The following is a 24,273-nucleotide window of genomic DNA, read 5'->3' on the forward strand; positions in this document are numbered from 1 at the left end:
GCTCGTTCTCCTCTCCAGGCCAGAGGGGACAGTTTCTGAAGCAGAACGCTGGGAGAAACTGTGTCAAATGCTTTCCTGAAGTCCTCTGCCAGCGGCAACCCGCCCCGCGAGTCCGGGTAGAAGACGCCAGGGTAGATCCCGGAGCATGTCTGGAAGCGGCCGGTCAGGGGGGACAAAGAGAAAGAAAGGGGTGATGAGGCAAAGGGATGAGATGAAGCAAGAGAAAAGGGAAGGAGGTGAGAGGATGGATAAGGATTTTGGTGGTTTACAACATGTTTTTTCAAATAGTGTTTTTCCAGGCACTGTTCTGTCTTGAGTGAAGCATGTTCCGTGCTGAACAGACGTGGTTTTTCCTCTAATTAGCTCTATTTGCAGTTTTTCCCCTATCTCAAGCGGAGACAGAGAGCTGGAGTCAGCTCCGAATTAACAAGAGATTGCGCTGTTGTGAAATTCAGAACAACATTGAAATGAATCCTTGGAAAGTAATAGAATATGCACAAGATTTCGAGGAAAATTGATATGTAGGCATGTAAGTGGGAAATATATTCTGTAACCAGCATTTCTCTCACTGAACGCGACTGATGGGGATCGCCTGCCCTGATTAAAAAACCCAAAACAGGTCCTAGAGGGTTTATTCGTCAGTATTTTCGGTGTCAGGGGGACGAGGGCAGAGAGAGGGGATGGTGAAGGGAGAGGGTGGGGATGAAGGCAGCCAGGAGGGCAGCCGTGGGCACAAAGGGGGGTGAAAGCAGCACAGGGGTCGTGGGAAAGTGGGGTGGGATGAAGGCAGATGGGGGGGTCGGGGAATGAAGCGAGAGAGGGGAGACATGAAGCTGGGGGGCAAGAGAGGGGAAAGAGGGTAGCAGAGGGAGGGAGGTGAGGGCAGAGGGGGAGAGAGAGAGAGAGGGGCGAGATGCAACGGGCGGGAGGCAAGAGCAGAAGGGGGATGACGGCAGAAGGGGTGGAATGAGGATGAGGGGAGGAAAGGAGGGCAGAGAGGGGGGACCAGAGCGAAGCTGGAGGGGGACGAGGCCAGAGGGGGGGGGGGAGGAGGGCAGAGAGAGGTGGGGGGGAACGAGGCCAGAGAGAGAGAGGGGGATGAGGACGGGGTCGGGGAAGAGGGAGGAGAGCGGGGCCCGGCTCCTCGCGCCCCAGGGCCGCACCGGGAGGGGCTGCAGACGGGGGAGCTGCTGTAGAAGTCGGTGAAGCGCAGCCCGCGGGCCGCCAGCCGGTCCAGACGCGGCGTGGCGGAGGACGGGTGCCCGTAGCACCCCAGGTCCCCGAAGCCCAGATCGTCCGCCAGCAGCAGCACGAAGCTGGGCCGGGCGGAGGCCGCTCCCCGGAGCAGCCCCAGAACCAACGGGAGGAACCAGCCCCGAGGGCCCATGGCGCCGCCTGCCGCGAGACCCACAGCCCGGGGCCGGAAGCGGAGACACAGACTTCCGGTGCGGTGACCGGAACCGCCACGGGGCAAGCCGGGAAATGTAGTTCGCCACAAGATTCGGCAGCCATAGATAAGGCTATCAGGTGAGACTGCCGCGGGGCATGCCGGGAGTTGTAGTCCGACATGTCTGGGTGGGAGGCTCCAAAGGGACCTGAACAGGCTGGATCCATGGGCTGAGACCAACGGGATGAGGGTTAAGGAGGCCAAAGGGCGGGTCCTGCCCTTGGGGCACAACAACCCTGGGCAGCTTCAGCCTAGGAGAAGTCTGGCTGGAAAGGGCCTGGAGGAGAAGGACCTGGGGGGTTGGTTGAACAGGAGCCTGCAGGGGCCCAGGGGGCCAAGAAGGCCAAGGGCATCTTGGCTTGGATCAGAGCCGGCGTGGCCAGCAGGGCCAGGGAGGTTCTTCTCCCTCTGGCCTCGGCCCTGGGGAGACCGCTCCTTGAATCCTGGGGTCAGTTCTGGGCCCCTCCCCACCAGAAGGATGTTGAGGCTCTGGAGCGAGTGCAGAGAAGAGCAACGAAGCTGGGGAAGGGGCTGGAGAAGAAGCCTGAGGGCCCTGGGGGTATTGAGCCTGGAGAAGAGGAGGCTGAGGGGAGACCTCATTGCTCTCTACAAGAGGGTGCTGGACAACGTCAAAGCTCATACAAGGTGTGGGAGCTTCCTGCTGCCATCCTGGCTTGGGTGGAGAGACACAAGGACACAGCTGATTGTGCAGCCACGTCCCCAGGAGGAGAGGGCAGGCTCTGTCTGGAAGCAGCTGAGATGCTCTCAGGGCCCCAGAGGTGTCACACGACTTCACCAGCACCAGAACCGGACCCCAGACCAACAGGAATTAGAGCTGCTTTGGTTTTGGAGAGTGAACCTGAAGGTGATTCCCGGATGTGCTTAGAGCAGCCTAGCTCTGTGGAGAAGACAAGCCGTCTCCTGCAGATCCTCCTCTATTCCAGCACCAGATCTGGTCGGATGGATTGCTGTATTTCCCTGTGCAAGGACAGTCAGAAGGGTCCTGCAGCCACAGAAGAACCAAGCTGTGATTTTCGTCAGGGTACAACAGCAGAAGTTTATTCCTACTCCATGAAGAAGAGCCCTGCGAAGGGCTGGAGGTATGGGAGGAGTAGAGGGATGGAGGGATGGAAACTGTTGCTACAGGGCAGTTTTTCTACCTTTCAGTTACGCGTGTTCTTCCCCAAACTGTGTCAGATAAGCAGGATATTGTAAATAACCATAGCACTTGTCAGATCTGGAAGCTCAAGCCTGCACACCTCTTAACAAATAATTCACTCCTTCACTCATTAAACTGGAATCCTGTAAATCGCAGAGTCATGGAATGGTTTGGGTTGGAGGGGACCTCAAAGCCCAGCCAGTTCCAACCCTCCTGCCGTGGGCAGGGACACCTCCCACTGAGTCAGAGTGCTCAAAGCTCCATCCAACCTGGCCTTCATTGGGGTCATTGAGGTCCCTTCCAACCCAAACCATCCTGTGATTCTCTGAAGACCTCCAGCCCCTGGAACCACCATTCCCTTCTTCTCTCCCTCTTGTCCAACCAGGCACGGGGTCACCCTTTGGAGTGAGTCTTCCCCTTCGTGCCCTTCTCACCTTGTGCAGTGACCAGGATGGAGACCTTGCCTCGGCCAGGAGACAGAATGAGGCTGAAGCAGAGTTTGCTGTGAAAACTATTTATTCCTACCCAGAGAACAGACTAGAAACAACATCCTAACAAAACACAACCAGTCATCGTAGGCTTGGATGGGGAGCTTGAGGTGGGAGGGTAGGACCAAGCAGGTCTGGGACCTCAAGGCTGCCTGTGGAGCAGCAGCCAGCGGCCCAGCACAACGTGGTGGTGGCATCATTCAGCCTGCCCTGCGTCCTCTTCCCCCTGTTCTCAGGTCCTTCCACCGGTCAGGACCTGCAGGAGCTCCTTCACCTTAGTGAATAAGTCCACCAGCTTGTTGATTGGAATCGGGCAGGCGCTGAAAGCGCTCGGCTCCATCGCTGGGGTTATCTCCACAGGGTTTGTTGTGGTCGGAAAGTGGCTCCAAGTGCGTTCAGATGCAGGTGCCACTGGAGCCGAGTAGCGCGTCATCACCCCCAGGATCCAGTCACGGAAATGCTGCGTGGCGGTGTAGACCCTGGGACGATGGGCTCGGGCACAGCCTGTCCCAAAGCTGGTCACCCCCACCAGCCAGAAGTGGTCAGTAGAGGGATCTTGGCAGACCAGAGGACCCCCGCTGTCCCCCTGCGGAGAAGAAAAGAGGATTCAGAGAGTGCTGGGGGCTCCGTAAGCCCCAGGGATCTGCTCCTGCTCTCTGCCAGCAGTTGCCAGAGCTGTGTTCCCTGCCCAGAAAGTTTCTCCTAGAGTGCTGGAGCCAACGGAACGTGGTTGGGGAGGTGTTTGTGGGACTCTCAGGCAGGTTCTCTCCTGGCTGTGGGGCAGAGGGATGTTCCAGGGTTGGTCCCTGCATGCTGAGAACATGGGATGAGCTTTTTTTGCAGAGTCACCGTGCTGTGGGACAACTGGATGCTGAGCATGGAGCAGCAGCTGGAGACGAGGAGGAGACCCCCGGAGCGATGGGGACCCCGTGGTGGGAGGGGGACTTGCTAGGGACTGGGATCACCCTCCTACCTGGCAGGTGTCGATGCCGCCCTGCGCGTAGCCCGCACACAGGTTGTGGGGGTGGACGGCGCCCCTGTACCACCCGCTGCTGTTACAGACTTGGGTGTCGATGAGGTGGACGCGGGCCTCCTGCAGCACCGGCAGTGCTCCAGAAGCTGTGGGGACAAGACAGGAATGAATCCCCAGCAGATGCCACCAGTTCTCCTCCTCTCTTCCCCAGGGCTTGGCTTTGCATCGGCAGCGGCATCGCTGTGGTGTTCCCCTTCCACCCTGCTCTGGTTGGCAGCTCATTCCCACCTCCCCGGACGCAGATCATAGAATCACCAGGTTGGAAAAGACCCATCGGATCATCGAGTCCAACCATTCCCATCAATCACTAACCCATATCCCTCAGCACCTCGTCCACCCGTCCCTTAAACTCCTCCAGGGGAGGGAACTCCACCACCTCCCAGGATACAAATACGTCATGGGAACTCACATCTGGCCGTGGTGACCCCCCAGCCGCTGACGTAGCAGCTTCTCAGCTGCCAGAGCTGCAGGGAGAAGTCGGGGACGCAGGCGAGCTGCACGTAGAGGCCGCAGTGGAAGGGCTCGTAGAGCTCCATCAGGGCGATGTCGTTCCTCTGAGTGATGTTGTAATAGTCTTCGTGGATGATGATCCGCCTGACATAGCGCACTTGTTCCTCGGGACCCGGGCGAGTCAACGAGGTGGTTCCGGCCACCACGCGCCACGCTGGGACGTGCCTGGAAGGTGGATGGAGAGAGAAGTGAGAGGGAGAGGAGCCACGCGCTGCAGCTTCCCTGCCTCCTGCTTCCCAAGTGGGAGAGGAGAGCATCTAGGGAGGGTGCGACTGCCCCAACGCGCCCGAAGGAGAAGAATCATGGAGATGGAGGCATCGGCGATGCAGTGACACAAGCCCAGCCTTTTTCTGGATGCAGAGAAAGGGCGTCTGCCAGGGTTTGAGGGATCTCCCTGTCCCCTGCTCCTCCTTACTGGGTATTGACGAAGCAGTGGGCGGCTGTCAGCACCCACTGGGGGTGGATGATGGTCCCTCCGCACACGGGGGCCAAGTGCGTCTTGAACACCTGCTGGACGCTCACAATCCATGGCCAGGAACCCAGCTGTGCATTTTTGCCTCCAACCACTCGCCCGGTGCCGTAAGCCAAGGGACGGAGTCCACAGGTCCTGTGGAAACCAGAAACTCGTTACTGTCCTGCTTGAGACTTGGAGCTGAAGGGCAGGCACCTTCCCTCCCCATCCGGCATCGCTGTGTGGAGCACGGAGCCAAGGAACCCTGTGGGGCACCCAGGTGTCCACCTCTGTCTCTGCTTTAGCTCTTAGGGAGCCCTTAGCAGCCTGGGAAATGGAGAAGAATAGCAGGAACCACATGGGGTTGGAGAAAGAACCACATGGGAATGGAGAAGGAACAATATGGGACTGGAGAAGGAACCACATGGAGCTGGAGAAGGAACCATATGGGATTGGAGAAGGAACTACATGGAGTTGGAGAAAGAACAAGATGGAGCTGGAGAGGGAACCACATGGAGGTGGAGAAGGAACAACATGGGGTTGGAGAAGGAACCACATGGGGTTGGTGAAGCTGTTGGGAAGCGAGCATCCTCCAGTGAAGTCCAGCAGTGTTGCCCAAGCTCCCTCCCAGCCTGTTCCACTCACTCGCAGGTGTCCCAGGAGCCCTGTGCTGGCCAGAACAAGGCCAGGAAGATGAGGACTAAGAGAACCTTCATGGTTCTAGCGACACGAGGGAGATGAAGATCTGAGAGCTGGTGTCCAGCAGAGCACCAGCCTACACACTGCCCGTAGCGCCCACGCTGCCCGCAGAGCCCGTGGCCCCAAGCTGATGTCACAGAGTGGCTGCTTCTGGGGGCTGGGTCCGGGGAAGTCGGGGCTGGGGGGGGACATGGGGTGTTCCAAGCGGGAGGGGAGGCTGGAGGTGGGGTTGGACACCCCAAAATCCCCTACAAAACGCTCTGCTGGGGTGGTGTGTGTGGTTCCGAGCTCTGCCTGCCCAGAGCCAGCAGGGAAACCCCAAGGGTGGCAGCACAGGCTCTCTGGGAAGGGCACAGAATCGTTGAGGTTGGGAAAGAACTCGAAGATCATCCAGTTCAACCATCCACACAACACCAGCTGTGCCTACTAAGCCACGTCCCTATGTGTCACCCCAACACGTTTTCCTAACACCTCCAGGGATGGAGACTCCACCGCACCCTCTGCCAGGGCTTCATCGCTCTTTCAGTAAAGAATTTTTTCCTAGTATCCATCTAAGGCTCCTCTGGCACAACCTGAGTCCCTTCCCTCTTGTTCTGTTGCTTGTCCCTGGGGAGAACACAACAACTCGCCTCAGCACAACCTCCTTTCTGGGAGCTGCAGAGAGCGATGAGGTCTCCTCTTAAGCCTCCTCTTCTCCAGACTAAACAGCCCCAGGTCCCTCAGCCGCTCCCAGAACCCCTGTTCTCCAGCCCCTTCTCCAGCTCCGTTCCCTTCTCCGGACAAACTCCAGCCCCTCAAGGTCTTTCTTAGAGCGAGGAGCCCAAACCTGAACCCAGGATTTGAGGTGCAGCCTCCCCAGCGCTGAGCCAAGAGGACAATCCCTTCCCTGCTCCCCCTGGCCACACCACGGCTGGTCCAAGCCAGGAGGCTATTGGCCTTTTTGGCCACCTGGGCCCCTGCTGGTTCCTGTTCTGCTGCTGCTGACCAGCACCCCAGGTCCTTTTCCTCTGCTTTTCCCCACGCCCGGAGCGTTCCCTGGGGTTGTTGTGCCCAACACCCTGTGCCACTCACTCGCAGGTCTCCCACGATGCCTGCGCCGGCTGGCACAGGGCCAGCAGGAGGAAGGCGAGGAGCATCTTCATGGTGCCAGCGACACAAGGGAGATGAAGATCCGAGAGCTGGTGTCCAGCAGAGCACCAGCCCACACGCTGCCCGTAGCGCCCACGCCGCCCGCAGAGCCCGTGGCCCCAAGCTGATGTCACAGAGCGGCTGCTTCTGAGGGCTGGGTCTGGGGAACTCGGGGCTGGGGGGGGACATGGGGTGTTCCAATTGGGAGGGGAGGCAGGAGGTGGGGTTGGACACCCCAAAATCCCCTACAAAATGCTCTGAGGGGTGGTGTGTGTGGGCAGCCTGTGATCAGGCACCAGCACCTGGCTCTGAGCTCTCCTGCTGCATCCAAAGAGCGTGGCCAGCAGGGAGGGAGGGGATTCTGCCCCTCTATTTCTCTCTGGTGAGGCCTCATCTGGAGGGTTGGGTCCACTTCTGGAATCCTGACCAGAAGAAGCAGATGGAGCTATTGGAACGAGTCCAGAGGAGGCTCCAAGGATGATGCGAGGGCTGGAGAACCTCCTGTACGACGACAGGCTGAGAGAGTTGGGCTTGTTCAGCCTGGAGAAGAGAAGGCTCCAAGGAGACCTTAGAGAGACCTTCCAGTACCTGCAGGGGCTCCAAGAAAGCTGGGGAGGGACTGTTCACAAAGGCTTTTGTGGATAGGACGAGGGGCAGTGGGGATAAACTGGAGAGGGGCAGAGTTAGACTGGACAGGAGGAGGAATTTCTTCATGATGAGGGTGGGGAGGCCCTGGAACAGGTTTCCCAGGGAAGGTGTCGCTGCCCCATCCCTGGAGGTCTTCAAGGCCAGGTTGGATGGGGCTCTGAGCCCCAGATCCAGTGGCAGGTGTTCCTGCCCATTTCAGGAAGTTGGAACAGCATGATCTTTAAGGTCTCTTCCAACCCAAACTATTCTGTAGGGAATGGCTGGGTTTGCAGTCCACCACGCAACAGCCTCAGCAGGGGCCGTGCTGGATAGGGGATCCCACAGAATCACAGAATCACAGAATAACCAGGTTGGAAGAGACCCACCGGATCACCGAGTCCAACCGTTCCTACCAAACACTAAACCATATCCCTCAGCACCTCGTCCACCCGTGCCTTAAACCCCTCCAGGGAAGGTGACTCAACCACCTCCCTGGGCAGCCTGTTCCAGTGCCCAATGACCCTTTCTGTAAAGAATTTTTTCCTAACGTCTAGCCTAAACCTCCCCTGTCGGAGCTTGAGGCCATTCCCTCTTGTCCTGTCCCCTGTCACTTGGGAGAAGAGGCCAGCACCCTCCTCTCTACAACGTCCTCTCAGGGAGTTGTAGAGAGCAATGAGGTCACCCCTCAGCCTCCTCTTCTCCAGGCTAAACAACCCCAGCTCTCTCAGCCGCTCCTCATAAGGCCTGTTCTCCAGCCCTTTCACCAGCTTTGTTGCTCTTCTCTGTACTCTCTCCAGAGCCTCAACATCCTTCTTGTGGTGAGGGGCCCAGAACTGAACACAGTATTCAAGGAGCGGTCTCACCAGTGCCGAGTACAGAGGGAGGATAACCTCTGTGGACCTGCTGGTCACGCCGTTTCTGATACAAGCCAAGATGCCATTGGCCTTCTTGGCCACCTGGGCACACTGCTGGCTCATATTCAGTCGGCTGTCAACCAACACCCCCAGGTCCCTCTCCTCCAGGCAGCTTTCTAGACAGACTTCTCCCAGTCTGTAGCACTGCATAGGGTTGTTGTGCCCCAAGTGAAGGACCCGGCATTTGGCCTTGTTAAACCTCATGCCATTGGACTCTGCCCAGCGGTCCAGCCTGTTCAGATCCCTTTGCAGAGCCTCCCGGCCCTCCAGCAGATCGACACTTCCACCCAGCTTAGTGTCGTCCGCAAACTTGCTAAGGGTGCATTCAATGCCTTCATCCAGGTCATTGATGAAGACATTGAACAGGGCTGGACCCAGCACTGAGCCCTGGGGAACCCCACTTGTCACTGGCCTCCAGCTGGATTTCACACCATTTACCACCACTCTCTGGGCCCGGCCATCCAACCAGTTTTCCACCCAGGAGAGTGTGCGCCTGTCCAGCCCAGAGGCTGACAGTTTCTCAAGCAGAATGCTGTGGGAAACTGTGTCAAAGGCTTTGCTGAAGTCCAGGAAGATCCATCCACAGCCTTTCCCTCATCCAGTAGCCGGGTCACTTTGTCATAGAAGGCGATCAGGTTAGTCTGGCAAGACCTGCCTTTTGTGAACCCATGTTGACTGGGCCTGATCACCCGGTTCTCTTGCATGTGCTTCATGATAGCACTCAAGATCACCTGTTCCATGACTTTCCCTGGCTCTGAGGTCAGACTGACAGGCCTGTAGTTTCCTGGGTCCTCCCTGCGGCCCATTTTGTAGATGGGCACAACATCAGCCAGCCTCCAGTCCAGTGGGACTTCCCCAGTCTTCCAGGACTGTTGGAAGATGATGGAAAGGGGTTTGGCCAGCACATCCGCCAGCTCCTTCAGTACCCTAGGGTGAATCCCGTCCGGCCCCATAGACTTGTGACTGTCCAGTCGGGCTAGCAAGGCTCTGACCACCTCCTCTTGGATCATGGGAGCCTCATTATGCTCCTCTAGCTCCTGGGTTTGTACACAGGCGGAACGACCCTCCTTACGACTAAAGACTGAGGCAAAGAAGGCATTAAGTACCTCAGCCTTTTCCTCATCTCCTCCATCCCGGAATGGTGCAGGCTGGGAAAGCCTTTCAGTTCATACCATGGAATCACAGAATGGTTTGGGATGAAGGGACCTTAAAGATCATCCAGTTCCAACCCCTCTGCCATGGGCAGGGACTCCTCCCACTGGATCAGGCTGCTCTGTTGCTCAAAGCTGGATCTGGTTGCTCAAACAGCCTTGAGGGGGGAAATTGCAAACTCTAAACTAGATAAAAAGAGACCTTTGAAGGTTACAAAATGCATCGGAGAGTGCTTCTATCCAACAGTGACTGGGAGGTTGCTCTAAGGTCTCCCCGGAGCCTTCTCTTCTCCAGGCTGAACCACCCCAACTCTCTCAGCCTGTCCTCATACGGGAGGTTCTCCAGCCCTCGCATCATCCTTGGAGCCTCCTCTGGGCCCATTCCAACAGCTCCATCTCCTTCTCCTGCTGAGGATTCCAGCCCTGGCCCCAACCCTCCAGCTGAGGTCTCCCCAGAGAGGAGCAGAGGGGACAATCCCCTCCCTCCCTGCTGGCCACGTTCTCTGGATGCAGCCCAGGAGGATTCTGGGCTGTGAGCGCACATTGTGGCTCCTGTGGAGCTTCTCGTCCCCCATCACCCCAAGTCCTTCTCCTCACGGCTACTCCCAATCTCCTCATTCCCCAGTCTGGATTGAAAATGCAGATTGCCCCGTGTTGGAACATTTTACACAGAACAAGGCCTGGATGCTGTGAGATTGTTTAATACTGAACAACTCTAACAAGGCCTTGAAACAGAGAGCCGAAAGATAAACAGGGGCCAGCTGGGAGGAATGTAGTGGCTACTTCTGTGGGAACCAGCACCGGCTGAAAGAAAAACAATTGAAGAGAACTGTCAACGTATTTAAGTTCAGTATAACTTGGTTTCTTAGCATGTGCAGTAGTTTAGCCAATAATAGATTAGTAACAGCCTTATGGACAGCTACCTTTAACCAATAATACACTGTAGATACCCTGGTGGGCACCCAGTTGCGTAACCGAAAAGGGTTTATAAAGAAACGGCTAAGCTCAATAAAGTGAACACTCGCTGATCACATTGATCTCTGCGTTTTGGTTCCATGCTCCTGTCAACGAGTGGCGCCCGAACAGGGACCCTCAGATTGCTTGCCGAAGTTGCTCTGAACGACTGAAGACGCGGTAGAGGGTGGAAGGACCGGCCGAAAACTTTCCGGCACTGACCCGGTGCTGAAGATTTTTCCGGCACTGCTGAAGATTTTCCGGCACTGCTGATGATTTTCCGGCATTGCTGATGGCTTTCCGGCATTTCTGAAGATTGGAGTAAGACGCGCGTCCAAATAAAGAAGACTCCGGAGTCAAAGATCCGCTACAGGCAAGTAGCGGCGGTCGGGGGAGGAATGGGTTCCACACTTTTTAAAGATAATGAAGAGGCAGTGGTGAAAATCCTCCAACCTATCCTCTCCAAGAGGGTCCGATAGACACCGACAAGGAGCCCGATCCCCCCCCTCACTGTCCCTCAGACCAACGGGCTCAAGCCAGGGGGGAGGCACAGTAGCAGGGAGAAGCTGAAAGATTGCAAGCTTTGATCTGTGTGCGGCACGGCAGTCAGCGCTGGGAACTAATTAGTGATGAAGCGATAAAGGAGATTCCAAAAACTGTAAAAAGAGAACCAAGCCGCCCGGCCAAGGGCCGCTCCCCCACCCCCCCCCACCCCTCCAGCTCCCGCAGAGCGGGCCTCTGCCCTGGGCTGAGGGGGGAGCCGCTCACCACCACTGCCGCCGCAAAACCCAGACAGTTTCAGCGTTACAGAAGGGCCTGTTAATAGATACAAGAAGAAATGGCTCAATTAAACAACGTTGGTAGCAGTTCAAGAATCAAGACAGTTATAAACACTTATAAAGATACTGGATGTTGGAAAGCTGAAACAGGCATGACCTTTCTATGGTGTTTATAGATACACCAAAGGCTGTGCTCGACAAGCAGGTAGACAACTGAGCAGTTACAGAAGCCTTAATTTTGCGATCTGTGACAAAAAATCCTAATGATGAATGTAGAAAGATGTGGTGCAGTCTGCAAACTCCTACAACAAGAGCTGGGATCACTTACCTATCAAGCACAGCTGGTAGCTGCTGCCCTGACTGTAATCTGGGACAGAAATACGTTTTGTTAGAGACGCGGCAAGGAGAGACATTTTAAAAGAGACTGCCAGACGCACCACCAGGAGAGAGGGCCTAAAATCTGCCCTCGGTGTGGAAAGCGCAAACATTTTACCAGTTGGTGTAAATCAAAATGGGATAAGAACGGGACAGTATTGTCAGAAAACCAGGAGCAAAGCATGGTTCAGAGGCACGTACCAACACAGACGCCTCCGCAGCGAGCAGCAGCTCTCACCTCAGAGCATGCAGCAGCTCTCACCTCAGAGCAAGAACCAGAGGCAGCACCGAGATAGACGTGATCAGCACCATCGCAGTAGTGCTGCAATCGTCTGCACATCACACAATAGCATGGAACGTAAAAGGACCATTGGAGGGTGGCTTTACTAACTCGTAGTTCGAATGATTATCAATAATTTGGTTGGGATTAGGCATATGGGGAGACAGAGGCTGTTGTTCAACTGACCAGTCCGCAGTTCTATCAATACAGAAAATAAAAAAAACCTCAAAAAAAAAAAAAAACCAACCCCCCAAAAAAGTCTACCATAAGTGAAATTCTTGTTAGACAATCGATATAAGCCTTATTAGATAATGCATCTACGTATTTTAAGTGTTGCATGTTCCCGGTACCGTGTGTAGTTTAAATATCCGTAGCATGGAAAAATTGTGGATCCACTAGTGATAACCAACATTGTATGAATGTGTTCGGCTAGCTGAGAAATGAGTGGTCGCGTGTGTGTGTGTGTGTTTGAAGCGCTTCAAACGTTTGTAAGACTTAGAAATTAGTTTTGATTAATCATTGAAATACATCTCTGGGACCTTTCAATCTCAAATGTCCACTAAGCCGGCAAACAGGTAGATTTACCTGGGGATCTTTGGAATGAAAGGCTTCAGAAGGAAAAGTTTTAAAATACCTAGCAAAACACGCAGCTGTATGTGTGTGAGTGCCCCCGCCACCCCCCACCCTCCCGCCCTTCTCCTTCTTTGCTAAGTTTTCTTTTCTTTCAGCTTTGAAGAAGACCAGAGGAGTTCATGGTGTTATCTCTTTAGGGGACTGCCAATTCCTTAGAACACTCTGCATTCCAATGTCCCTCATCAGCAACTGCTGGGTCCTAGTGCAGACAACCTTTAGGGATAATTGAGGCAATGAGAGAGGAAAATTCAAAAGCTTCATTACAAATTATTGAGTGGATATTTTCCCACACTAACCCCAAAAAACATAGTCACTAAATTTGAAATGATTACAATGATAATCACCAAGGGGAAAAAAAAAAAAAGGAGAGGGGAGAATCAGGAGAGACACTGCTAAATAGATTGATGAATGTGCAATATGTAATGAATTTTTTGCAATTAGCAGGAGATGATCAAATTGTGCTAAAGTTGAAGCATGTACAAACCATGTCGTCCAAATCAGAGCAAGTATAAGACAATGTGAAAGTGCTATTGAAAAACAGTTATTATGGGCAGTGGGCAGGTCTGTATAAGCTACTAACATGGGGACGAGGTTATGTTTGTGTTTTAACAGATAAAGGACCAGTTTGGGCACCTGCGAGGTGGATGAAGCCCACGTTGCTGCGTGACAACTGTTAAGCCCCAGCCACGAAAACAGTCAACAAGAATGAGGAGGACGTTAACATTATGGATGCTCTTAATCCTATGGGTGGTAGTTAAAGGATGTCCCTGGGTGTTGGATTCTCGACAGAATGGGTGGATAACAAGATGGGTATGAGAACTCTTGGTCAAAGGAGGAATGTTGTTTTATTGGTGTTGATTGCTTTGACAATTATCCTGTGTGTTACAGTGTCTACAACGTCAAGTCGATAATATGTTTCACCTGAACGCTTTAGTCATCAAAAAACAAAAAGGGGGAATTGTTGGAACATTTTACACAGAACAAGGCCTGGATGCTGTGAGATTGTTTAATACTGAACAACTCTAACAAGGCCTTGAAACAGAGAGCCGAAAGATAAACAGGGGCCAGTTGGGAGGAATGTAGTGGCTACTTCTGTGGGAACAAGCACCGGCTGAAAGAAAAACAATTGAAGAGAACTGTCAACGTATTTAAGTTCAGTAGAACTTGGTTTCTTAGCATGTGCAGTAGTTTAGCCAATAATAGATTAGTAATAGCCTTATGGAGAGCTACCTTTAACCAATAATACACTGTAGATACCCTCGTGGGCACCCAGTTGTGTAACCGAAAAGGGTTTATAAAGAAACAGCTAAGCTCAATAAAGTGAACACTTGCTGATCACATTGATCTCTGCGTTTTGATTCCATGCTCCCGTCAACAGCCCCAACTCAGGCGTAGGATGTTGCCCTTGGCCTTGTTGAAGCTCATGAACCCCCCATCTCTCTCTGCCCTCGTCCCTCCCCTCTCTCTCTGGCCTCCTCCCACTCCAGCTTCGCCCTGGTCCCCCCTCTCTGCCCTCCTTTCCTCCCCTCATCCTCATTCCACCCCTTCTGCCGTCATCCCCCTTCTCCTCTTGCCTCCCACCCGTTGCATCTTGCCCCTCTCTCTCTCTCTCCCCCTCTGCCCTCACCTCACTCCCTCTGCTACCCTCTTTCCCCTCTTGTGCCCCCCCAGCTTCATGTCTCCCCTCTCTCGCTTCTTTCCCCGACCCCCCCATCTGCCTTCATCCCACCCCACTTTCCCACGACCCCTGTGCTGCTTTCACCCCCCTTTGTGCCCACGGCTGCCCTCCTGGCTGCCTTCATCCCCACCGTCTCCCTTCACCATCCCCTCTCTCTGCCCTCGTCCCCCTGACACCGAAAATACTGACGAATAAACCCTCTAGGACCTGTTTTGGTTTTTTTTAATCAGGGCAGGCGATCCCCATCAGTCGCGTTCAGTGAGAGAAATGCTGGTTACAGAATATATTTCCCACTTACATGCCTACATATCAATTTTCCTCGAAATCTTGTGCATATTCTATTACTTTCCAAGGATTCGTTTCAATGTTGTTCTGAATTTCACAACAGCGCAATCTCTTGTTAATTCGGAGCTGACTCCAGCTCTCTGTCTCCGCTTGAGATAGGGGAAAAACTGCAAATAGAGCTGATTAGAGGAAAAACCACGTCTGTTCAGCACGGAACATGCTTCACTCAAGACAGAACCGTGCCTGGAAAAACACTATTTGATAAAACATGTTGTAAACCACCAAAATCCTTATCCATCCTCTCACCTCCTTCCCTTTTCTCTTGCTTCATCTCATCCCTTTGCCTCATCACCCCTTTCTTTCTCTTTGTCCCCCCTGACCGGCCGCTTCCAGACGCGCTCCGGGATCTACCCCGGCATCTTCTACCCGGACTCGCGGGGCGGGTTGCCGCTGGCAGAGGACTTCAGGAAAGCATTTGACACAGTTTCTCCCAGCGTTCTGCTTCAGAAACTGTCCCCTCTGGCCTGGAGAGGAGAACGAGCTCCTGGGTGGAAAACTGGTTGGCTGGAGGGCCCAGAGAGTGGTGGGAGATGGAGTTAACTCCAGCTGGAGGCCAGTGACAAGTGGTGTCCCCAGGGCTCCGTGCTGGGTCCAGCCCTGTTCAATGTCTTTATCAATGACCTGGATGAAGGCATCGAGCGCACCCTTAGCAAGTCTGGAGATGACACTAAGCTGGGTGGAATCTGGATCTGCTGGAGGATCAGGAGGCTCCAAAGGGATCTGAACAGGCTGGATCCATGGGCTGAGACCAACGGGATGAGGGTTAACGAGGCCAAATGGCGGGTCCTGCCCTTGGGGCACAACAACCCTGGGCAGCTCCAGCCTAGGAGAAGGCTGGCTGGAAAGTGCCTGGAGGAGAAGGACCTGGGGGGGTTGGTTGAACAGGAGGCAGCAGGGGCCCAGGGGACCAAGAAGGCCAAGGGCATCTTGGCTTGGATCAGAGCCGGCGTGGCCAGCAGGGCCAGGGAGGTTCTTCTCCCTGTGGCCTCGGCCCTGGGGAGACCGCTCCTCGAATCCTGGGGTCAGTGCTGGGTCCCTCCCCACCAGAAAGCTGTTGAGGCTCTAGAGCGAGTGCAGAGAAGAGCAACGAAGCTGGTGAAGGGGCTGGAGAACAATTAAAGTGGAATCCTGTAAATCACAGAATCATGGAATAGTTTGGGTGGGAAGGGACCTCAAAACCCACCCAGTTCCAACCTTCCTGCCGTGGGCAGGGACACCTCCCACTGGATCAGAGTGCTCAAAGCTCCATCCAACCTGGCCTTCATTGGGGTCATTGATGTCCCTTCCAACCCAAACCGTCCTGTGATTCTCTGAAGACCTCCAGCCCCTGGAACCACCATTCCCTTCTTCTCTCCCTCTTGTCCAAGCAGGCACGGGATCACCCTTTGGAGTGAGTCTTTCCCTTCATGCCCTTCTCACCTTGTGCAGCGACCACGATGGAGACCTTGCCTCGCCCAGGAGGCAGAATGAGGCTGAAGCAGAGTTTGCTGTGAAAACTATTTATTGCTATACAGAGAACAGACTAGAAACAACATCCTAACAAAACACAACCAGCCATCGTAGGCTTGGATGGGGTGCTTGAGGTGGGAGGGCAGGACCAAGCAGGTCTGGGACCTCAAGGCTGCCTGTGGAGCAGCAGCCAACGGCCCAGCACAACGTGGTGGTGGCATCATTCAGCCTGCCCTGCATCCTCTTCCCCCTGTTCTCAGGTCCTTCCACCTGTCAGGACCTGCAGGAGCTCCATCACCTTAGTGAATAAGTCCACCAGCTTGTTGACTGGAATCGGGCAGGCGCTGAAAGCACTCGGCTCCGTCGCTGGGGTTATCTCCGCAGGGTTTGTCGTGGTTGGAAAGTGGCTCCAAGTGCGTTCCGATGCAGCTGCCGCTGGAGCTGAGTAGCGCTTCATCACCCCCAGGATCCAGTCGCGGAAATGCTGCGTGGCGGTGTAGACCCCGGGACGATGGGCTCGGGCACAGCCTGTCCCAAAGCTGGTCACCCCCACCAGCCAGAAGTGGTCAGTAGAGGGATCTTGGCAGACCAGAGGACCCCCGCTGTCCCCCTGTGGAGAAGAAAAGAGGATTCAGAGGGTGCTGGGGGCTCCGTAAGCCCCAGGGATCTGCTCCTGCTCTCTGCCAGCAGTTGCCAGAGCTGTGTTCCCTGCCCAGAAAGGTTCTCCTAGAGTGCTGGAGCCAACGGAACGTGGTTGGGGAGGTGTTTGTGGGACTCTCAGGCAGGTTCTCTCCTGGCTGTGGGGCAGAGGGATGTTCCAGGGTTGGTCCCTGCATGCTGAGAACATGGGATGAGCTTTTTTGCAGAGTCACAGTGCTGTGGGACAACTGGACGCTGAGCATGGAGCAGCAGCTGGAGATGAGGAGGAGACCCCCGGAGCGATGGGGACCCCGCGGTGGGAGGGGGACTTGCTAGGGGCTGGGATCACCCTCCTACCTGGCAGGTGTCGATGCCGCCCTGCGCGTAGCCCGCACACAGGTTGTGGGGGTGGACGGCGCCCCTGTACCACCCGCTGCTGTTACAGACTTGGGTGTCGATGAGGTGGACGCGGGCCTCCTGCAGCACCGGCAGTGCTCCAGAAGCTGTGGGGACAAGACAGGAATGAACCCCCAGCACATGCCACCAGTTCTCCTCCTCTCTTCCCCAGGTCTTGGCTTTGCATCGGCAGCAGCATCGCTGTGGTGTTCCCCTTCCACCCTGCTCTGGTTGGCAGCTCATTCCCACCTCCCCAGACGCAGGTCATAGAATCACCAGGTTGCAAAAGACCCAGTGGATCATCGAGTCCAACCATTCCCATCAACACTAAACCATGTCCCTCAACATATCGTCCACCCGCCCCTTAAATTCCTCCAGGGGAGGGGACTCCACCACCTCCCAGGATACAAATACGTCTGGGGAACTCACATCTGGCCGTGGTGACCCCCCAGCCGCTGACGTAGCAGCTTCTCAGCTGCCAGAGCTGCAGGGAGAAGTCGGGGACACAGGCGAGCTGCACGTAGACGCTGCACTGGAAGGGCTCGTAGAGCTCCATCAGGGCGATGTCGTTCCTCTGAGTGATGTTGTAATAGTCTTCGTGGATGATGATCCGCCTGACATAGCGCACTTGTTCCTCGGGACCCGGGCGAGTCAACGAGGTGGTTCCGGCCACCACGCGCCATGCTGGGACGTGCCTGGAAGGTGGATGGAGAGAGAAGTGAGAGGGAGAGGAGCCACGCGCTGCAGCTTCCCTGCCTCGTGCTTCCCAAGTGGGAGAGGAGAGCATCTAGGGAGGGTGCGACTGCCCCAAGACGCCCGGAGGAGAAGAATCATGGAGATGGAGGCATCGGGAATGCAGTGACACAAGCCCAGCCTTTTTCTGGATGCAGAAAAAGGGCGTCTGCCAGGGTTTGAGGGATCTCCCTGTCCCCTGCTCCTCCTTACTGGGTATTGACGAAGCAGTGGGCGGCTGTCAGCACCCACTGGGGGTGGATGATGGTCCCTCCGCACACGGGAGCCAAGTGTGTCTTGAACACTTGCTGGACACTCACGATCCAAGGCCAGGAACCCAGCTGTGCATTTTTGCCTCCAACCACTCGCCCGGTGCCGTAAGCCAAGGGACGGAGTCCACAGGTCCTGTGGAAACCAGAAACTCGTTACTGTCCTGCTTGAGACTTGGGGCTGAAGGGCAGGCACCTTCCCTCCCCAGCCGGCATCGCTGTGTGGAGCACGGAGCCAAGGAACCCTGTGGGGCACCCAGGTGTCCACCTCTGTCTCTGCTTTAGCTCTTAGGGAGCCCTTAGCAGCCTGGGAAATGGAGAAGAATGTCAGGAACCACATGGGGTTGGAGAAGGAACCACATGGAGTTAGAGAAGGAACCACATGAAGCTGGAGAAGGAACGATATGGGACTGGAGAAGGAACCACATGGAGCTGGAGAAGGAACCATATGGGATTGGAGAAGGAACTACATGGAGTTGGAGAAAGAACAACATGGAGCTGGAGAGGGAACCACATGGAGGTGGAGAAGGAACAACATGGGGTTGGAGAAGGAACCACATGGGGTTGGTGAAGCTGTTGGGAAGCGAGCATCCTCCAGTGAAGCCCAGCAGCATTGACCAATCTCCCTCCCAGCCTGTTCCACTCACTCGCAGGTGTCCCAGGAGCCCTGTGCTGGCCAGAACAAGGCCAGGAGGATGAGGATTAAGGGAACCTTCATGGTGCCAGCGACACGAGGGAGATGAAGATCCGAGAGCTGGTGTCCAGCAGAGCACCAGCCGACACGCTGCCCGTAGCGCCGACGCCGCCCGCAGAGCCCGTGGCCCCAAGCTGATGTCACAGAGCAGCTGCTTCTGGGGGCTGGGTCCGGGGAACTCGGGGCTGGGGGGGGACATGGGGTGTTCCAAGTGGGAGGGGAGGCAGGAGGTGGGGTTGGACACCCCAAAATCCCCTACAAAACGCTCTGCTGGGGTGGTGTGTGTGGTTCCGAGCTCTGCCTGCCCAGAGCCAGCAGGGAAACCCCAAGGGTGGCAGCACAGGCTCTCTGGGAAGGGCACAGAATCGTTGAGGTTGGGAAAGAACTCGAAGATCATCCAGCTCAACCATCCACACAACACCAGCTGTGCCTACTAAGCCACGTCCCAATGTGTCACCCCAACACGTTTTCCTAACGCCTCCAGGGATGGAGAATCCACCGCACCCTCTGCCAGGGCTTCATCGCTCTTTCAGTAAAGAATTTTTTCCTAGTATCCATCTAAGGCTCCTCTGGCACAACCTGAGTCCCTTCCCTCTTGTTCTGTTGCTTTTCCCTGGGGAGAACACAACAACTCGCCTCAGCACAACCTCCTTTCTGGGAGCTGCAGAGAGCGATGAGGTCTCCTCTTAAGCCTCCTCTTCTCCAGACTAAACAGCCCCATGTCCCTCAGCCGCTCCCAGAAACCCTGTTCTCCAGCCCCTTCCCCAGCTCCGTTTCCTTCTCTGGACAAACTCCAGCCCCTCAAGGTCTTTCTTAGAGCGAGGAGCCCAAACCTGAACCCAGGATTTGAGGTGCAGCCTCCCCAGCACTGAGCCAAGAGGACAATCCCTTCCCTGCTCCCCCTGGCCACACCACGGCTGGTCCAAGCCAGGAGGCTATTGGCCTTTTTGGCCACCTGGGCCCCTGCTGGTTCCTGTTCTGCTGCTGCCGACCAGCACCCCAGGTCCTTTTCCTCCGCTTTTCCCCACGCCCGGAGCGTTCCCTGGGGTTGTTGTGCCCAACACCCTGTGCCACTCACTCGCAGGTCTCCCACGATGCCTGCGCCGGCTGGCACAGGGCCAGCAGGAGGAAGGCGAGGAGCATCTTCATGGTGCCAGCGACACGAGGGAGATGAAGATCCGAGAGCTGGTGTCCAGCAGAGCACCAGCCCACACGCTGCCCGTAGCGCCCACGCCGCCCGCAGAGCCCGTGGCCCCAAGCTGATGTCACAGAGCGGCTGCTTCTGGGCGCTGGGTCTGGGGAACTCGGGGCTGGGGGGGGACATGGGGTGTTCCAAGTGGGAGGGGAGGCAGGAGGTGGGGTTGGACACCCCAAAATCCCCTACAAAATGCTCTGAGGGGTGGTGTGTGTGGGTAGCCTGGGATCAGGCACCAGCACCTGGCTCTGAGCTCTCCTGCTGCATCCAAAGAGCGTGGCCAGCAGGGAGGGAGGGGATTCTGCCCCTCTATTTCTCTCTGGTGAGGCCTCAGCTGGAGGGTTGGGTCCACTTCTGGAATCCTGTCCAGAAGAAGCAGATGGAGCTGTTGGAATGAGTCCAGAGGAGGCTCCAAGGATGATGCGAGGGCTGGAGAACCTCCTGTACGATGACAGGCTGAGAGAGTTGGGGTTGTTCAGCCTGGAGAAGAGAAGGCTTCAAGGAGATCTTAGAGAGACCTTCCAGTACCTGAAGGGGCTCCAAGAAAGCTGGGGAGGGACTGTTCACAGAGGCTTTTGTGGATAGGACGAGGGGCAATGGGGATAAACTGGAGAGGGGCAGAGTTAGACTGGACATGAGGAGGAATTCCGTAGGGAATGGCTGGGTTTGCAGTCCACCACACAACAGCCTCAGCAGGGGCCGTGCTGGATAGGGGATCCCGGAATGGTGCAGGCTGGGAAAGCCTTTCGGTTCATACCATGGAATCACAGAATGGTTTGGGAGGAAGGGACCTTAAAGATCATCCAGTTCCAACACCCCTGCCATGGGCAGGGACGCCTCCCACTGGATCAGGCTGCTCGGTTGCTCAAAGCTGGATCTGGTTGCTCAAACTTCAAACAGCCTTGAGGGGGGAAATTGCAAACTCTAAACTAGATAAAAAGAGACCTGTAGGTTACAAAATGCATCGGAGAGTGCTTCTATCCAACAGTGACTGGGAGGTTGCTATAAGGTCTCCCCGGAACCTTCTCTTCTCCAGGCTGAACCACCCCAACTCTCTCAGCCTGTCCTCACATGGGAGGTGCTCCTGCTCTCGGATCATCTTTGTAGCCTCCTCTGGCCCCGTTCCAACATCTCCATCTCCTTCTCCTGCTGAGGGTTCCAGCCCTGGCCCCAACCCTCCAGCTGAGGTCTCCCAGAGAGGAGCAGAGGGGACAATCCCCTCCCTCCCTGCTGGCCACGTTCTCTGGATGCAGCCCAGGAGGATTCTGGGCTGGGAGCGCACGTTGTGGCTCCTGTGGAGCTTCTCCTCCCCCATCACCCCAAGTCCTTCTCCTCAGGGCTGCTCCCAATCTCCTCATTCCCCAGTCTGGATTGAAAATGCAGATTGCCCCGTGTCGGAACATTTTACACAGAACAAGGCCTGGATGCTGTGAGATTGTTTAATACTGAACAACTCTAACAAGGCCTTGAAACAGAGAGCCGAAAGATAAACAGGGGCCAGTTGGGAGGAATGTAGTGGCTACTTCTGTGGGAACCAGCACCGGCTGAAAGAAAAACAATTGAAGAGAACTGTCAACGTATTTAAGTTCAGTAGAACTTGGTTTCTTAGCATGTGCAGTAGTTTAGCCAATAATAGATTAGTAATAGCCTTATGGACAGCTACCTTTAACCAATAATACACTGTAGATACCCTCGTGGGCACCCAGTTGCGTAACCAAAAAGGGTTTATAAAGAAACAGCTAAGCTCAATAAAGTGAACACTCGCTGATCACATTGATCTCTGCGTTTTGGTTCCATGCTCCTGTCAACGAGTGGCGCCCGAACAGGGACCCTCAGATTGCTTGCCGAAGTTGCTCTGAACGACTGAAGACGCGGTAGAGGGTGGAAGGACCGGCCGAAAACTTTCCGGCACTGACGCGGTGCCGAAGATTTTTCCGGCACTGCTGAAGATTTTCCGGCACTGCTGATGACTTTCCGGCATTGCTGATGGCTTTCCGGCATTGCTGAAGATTGGAGTAAGACGCGCGTCCAAATAAAGAAGACTCCGGAGTCAAAGATCCGCTACAGGCAAGTAGCGGCGGTCGGGGGAGGAATGGGTTCCACACTTTTTAAAGATAATGAAGAGGCAGTGGTGAAAATCCTCCAAACTATCCTCTCCAAGAGGGTCCGATAGACACCGACAAGGAGCCCAACCCTCCCCGTCACTGTCCCTCAGACCAACGGGCTCAAGCCGGTGGGGGCACAGTAGGAGCTCAATTAAACAACGTTGGTAGCAGTTCAAGAATCAAGACAGTTATAAACACTTATAAAGATACTGGATGTTGGAAAGTTGGAACAGGCATGACTTTTATATGGTGTTTATAGATACATCAAAGGCTGTGCTCGACAAGCAGGTAGACAACTGAGCAGTTACAGAAACCTTAATTTTGCAATCTGTGACAAAAAATCCTAATGATGAATGTAGAAAGATGTGGTGCAGTCTGCAAACTCCTACAACAAGAGGTGGGATCACTTACCTATCAAGCACAGCTGGTAGCTGCTGCCCTGACTGTAATCTGGGACAGAAATACGTTTTGTTAGAGACACGGCAAGGAGAGACATTTTAAAAGAGACTGCCACACGCACCGCCAGGAGAGAGGGCCTAAAATCTGCCCTCGGTGTGGAAAGCGCAAACATTTTACCAGTTGGTGTAAGTCAAAATGGGATAAGAACGGGACAGTATTGTCAGAAAACCAGGAGCAAAGCATGGTTCAGAGGCACGTACCAACACAGACGCCTCCGCAGCGAGCAGCAGCTCTCACCTCAGAGCAAGCAGCAGCTCTCACCTCAGAGCAAGAACCAGAGGCAGCACCGAGATAGACGTGATCAGCACCATCGCAGTAGTGCTGCAATCGTCTGCACATCACACAATAGCATGGAACGTAAAAGGACCATTGGAGGGTGGCTTTACTAACTTGTAATTTGAATGATTATCAATAATTTGCTTGGGAATAGGCATATGGTCATATGGGGAGACAGAGGCTGTCTCGAAAAAAAAAAAGAAAAATCTACCATAAATGAAATATTTGTTAGACAATCGATATAAGCCTGATTAGATAATGCATAGATAAGTATCTTAAGTGTTGTATGTTCCTGGTACCGTGTGTAGTTTAAATATTTGTAACATGAAAAATTGTGGATCCAACTGTGACAATCAACATGTATGAATGTATTCAGCTAGCTGAGAAATGAGTGGTTGTGTGTCTGTGTGTTTGAAGCGCTTCAAACGTTTGTAAGACTGAAAAACTGGTTTTAATCAATCTTGAAAATACATTTCTGGGACCTTTCAATCTCAAATGTCCACTAAGCCGGCAAACAGGTAAATTTACCTGGGGATCTTTGGAATGAAAGGCTTCAGAACAAAAAGTTTCAAAATACCTAGCAAAACATGCAACTGTATGTGTATGAGTGCACTTCAAACCCCCCCCCCCTCCTTTTTTCTGTTTCCTTTCTAAGTTTTTTTTTCTTTCTTTCGGTTTTGCAGCAGTCTAAAGGAGTTAACAGTGTTATCTTTCTAGGAAAATGTGAGAACACTCTACATTCCAATGTTGCTCGTCAGCAATTGCTGGGTCCTAGTGCAGACAACCTTCAGGGATAATTGAGGCAATAATAGAGAAAAATTCAAAAGCTTCATTACAAATTATTGAGTGGATATTTTGCCACACTAACCCCAAAAACCATACTCACTAAATTTGAAATGATTACAATGATAATCACCGAGGGAAGAAAAAGAAGTGTTTAGTTATTAGGCCAAGACTTGACAATCATTTATATCCCAATGACAAAAGAATGTGCTAAGTGGCACATGGTAAATATTTTGAATTTATAAGTAGATCTAATAGATTATCCAGAAAGTATTGACATCCATTTACCAAGTCATGGCATTATTGAACGTACCCCTCAAGTAATCAAAACATTGTTAGCAAAACAGAAATCAGGAGAGACACCAAGGAGCAATGGAGCAGTATGTAATGAATTTGGTTTTTTTTTTTGCGATTAACAGGAGATGATCAAATTGTGCCTTCTACCAGTCCTTGGAATTTACCTAGTTTTGTTATTGAAAACCAGTCTGGCAAATGGTGCTTGCTCCATGATCTTAGAAAAATTAATGACGCTATGGAAGACATGGGGGCCCTACAACCTGGCCTTCCGTCCCCTACTATGATACTCCGGGATTGGCATTTGACTGTTATCGATCTCAAAGATTGT

General features: G+C 54.1%; 3 protein-coding genes across 3 annotated transcripts in view; all 3 read right to left on the reverse strand.

Annotated features, from left to right (window-relative positions):
- Positions 1-1,390, reverse strand: part of ARSA (arylsulfatase A) — a 41,595-nt gene extending 40,205 nt beyond the window's left edge. Inside the window, exon 1 of the mRNA XM_069863635.1 lies at positions 1,164-1,390. Within this exon, the coding sequence (XP_069719736.1) occupies positions 1,164-1,387 (224 nt within the window). The 5' untranslated portion in view covers positions 1,388-1,390. The remainder of the gene's footprint in view (positions 1-1,163) is intronic.
- A 1,936-nt stretch (positions 1,391-3,326) lies between these two features.
- LOC138716744 (acrosin-like) lies at positions 3,327-6,929 on the reverse strand. Its single transcript, XM_069849925.1, has 5 exons — positions 6,859-6,929; positions 5,053-5,244; positions 4,537-4,802; positions 4,068-4,213; positions 3,327-3,680 (listed from the first exon to the last, which is right to left on the reverse strand). The coding sequence occupies exons 1-5, from the start codon at positions 6,927-6,929 to the stop codon at positions 3,327-3,329; spliced, it is 1,029 nt and encodes a 342-aa protein (XP_069706026.1).
- A 9,315-nt stretch (positions 6,930-16,244) lies between these two features.
- LOC138716747 (acrosin-like) lies at positions 16,245-18,854 on the reverse strand. Its single transcript, XM_069849927.1, has 5 exons — positions 18,784-18,854; positions 18,081-18,272; positions 17,565-17,830; positions 17,097-17,242; positions 16,245-16,710 (listed from the first exon to the last, which is right to left on the reverse strand). Exons 1-5 carry the CDS (start codon positions 18,852-18,854, stop codon positions 16,357-16,359), a joined length of 1,029 nt encoding a protein of 342 aa, XP_069706028.1. The 3' UTR covers positions 16,245-16,356.
- Between the last annotated feature and the right edge of the window lie 5,419 nt (positions 18,855-24,273).

Source organism: Phaenicophaeus curvirostris, chromosome 1, assembly GCF_032191515.1.
Source record: "Phaenicophaeus curvirostris isolate KB17595 chromosome 1, BPBGC_Pcur_1.0, whole genome shotgun sequence".
NCBI lineage: Eukaryota > Metazoa > Chordata > Aves > Cuculiformes > Cuculidae > Phaenicophaeus > Phaenicophaeus curvirostris.

Bases quoted from the DNA above. Each gene is read 5' to 3' on its own strand.
- LOC138716744 (XM_069849925.1), bottom strand. From the start codon at position 6,929: ATGAAGATGCTCCTCGCCTTCCTCCTGCTGGCCCTGTGCCAGCCGGCG. The intron at 5,245-6,858 runs GTGAGTGGCACA...TGGTTTCCACAG, and splicing joins GCATCGTGGGAGACCTGCGA to GACCTGTGGACTCCGTCCCT. The intron at 3,681-4,067 runs GTAGGAGGGTGA...TCTTCTCCGCAG, and splicing joins GCGGCATCGACACCTGCCAG to GGGGACAGCGGGGGTCCTCT.
- LOC138716747 (XM_069849927.1), bottom strand. From the start codon at position 18,854: ATGAAGGTTCCCTTAATCCTCATCCTCCTGGCCTTGTTCTGGCCAGCA. The intron at 17,831-18,080 runs GTAAGGAGGAGC...TCCACCTTCCAG, and splicing joins CACTGCTTCGTCAATACCCA to GCACGTCCCAGCATGGCGCG. The intron at 17,243-17,564 runs GTGAGTTCCCCA...TTGTCCCCACAG, and splicing joins GGGGGTCACCACGGCCAGAT to CTTCTGGAGCACTGCCGGTG.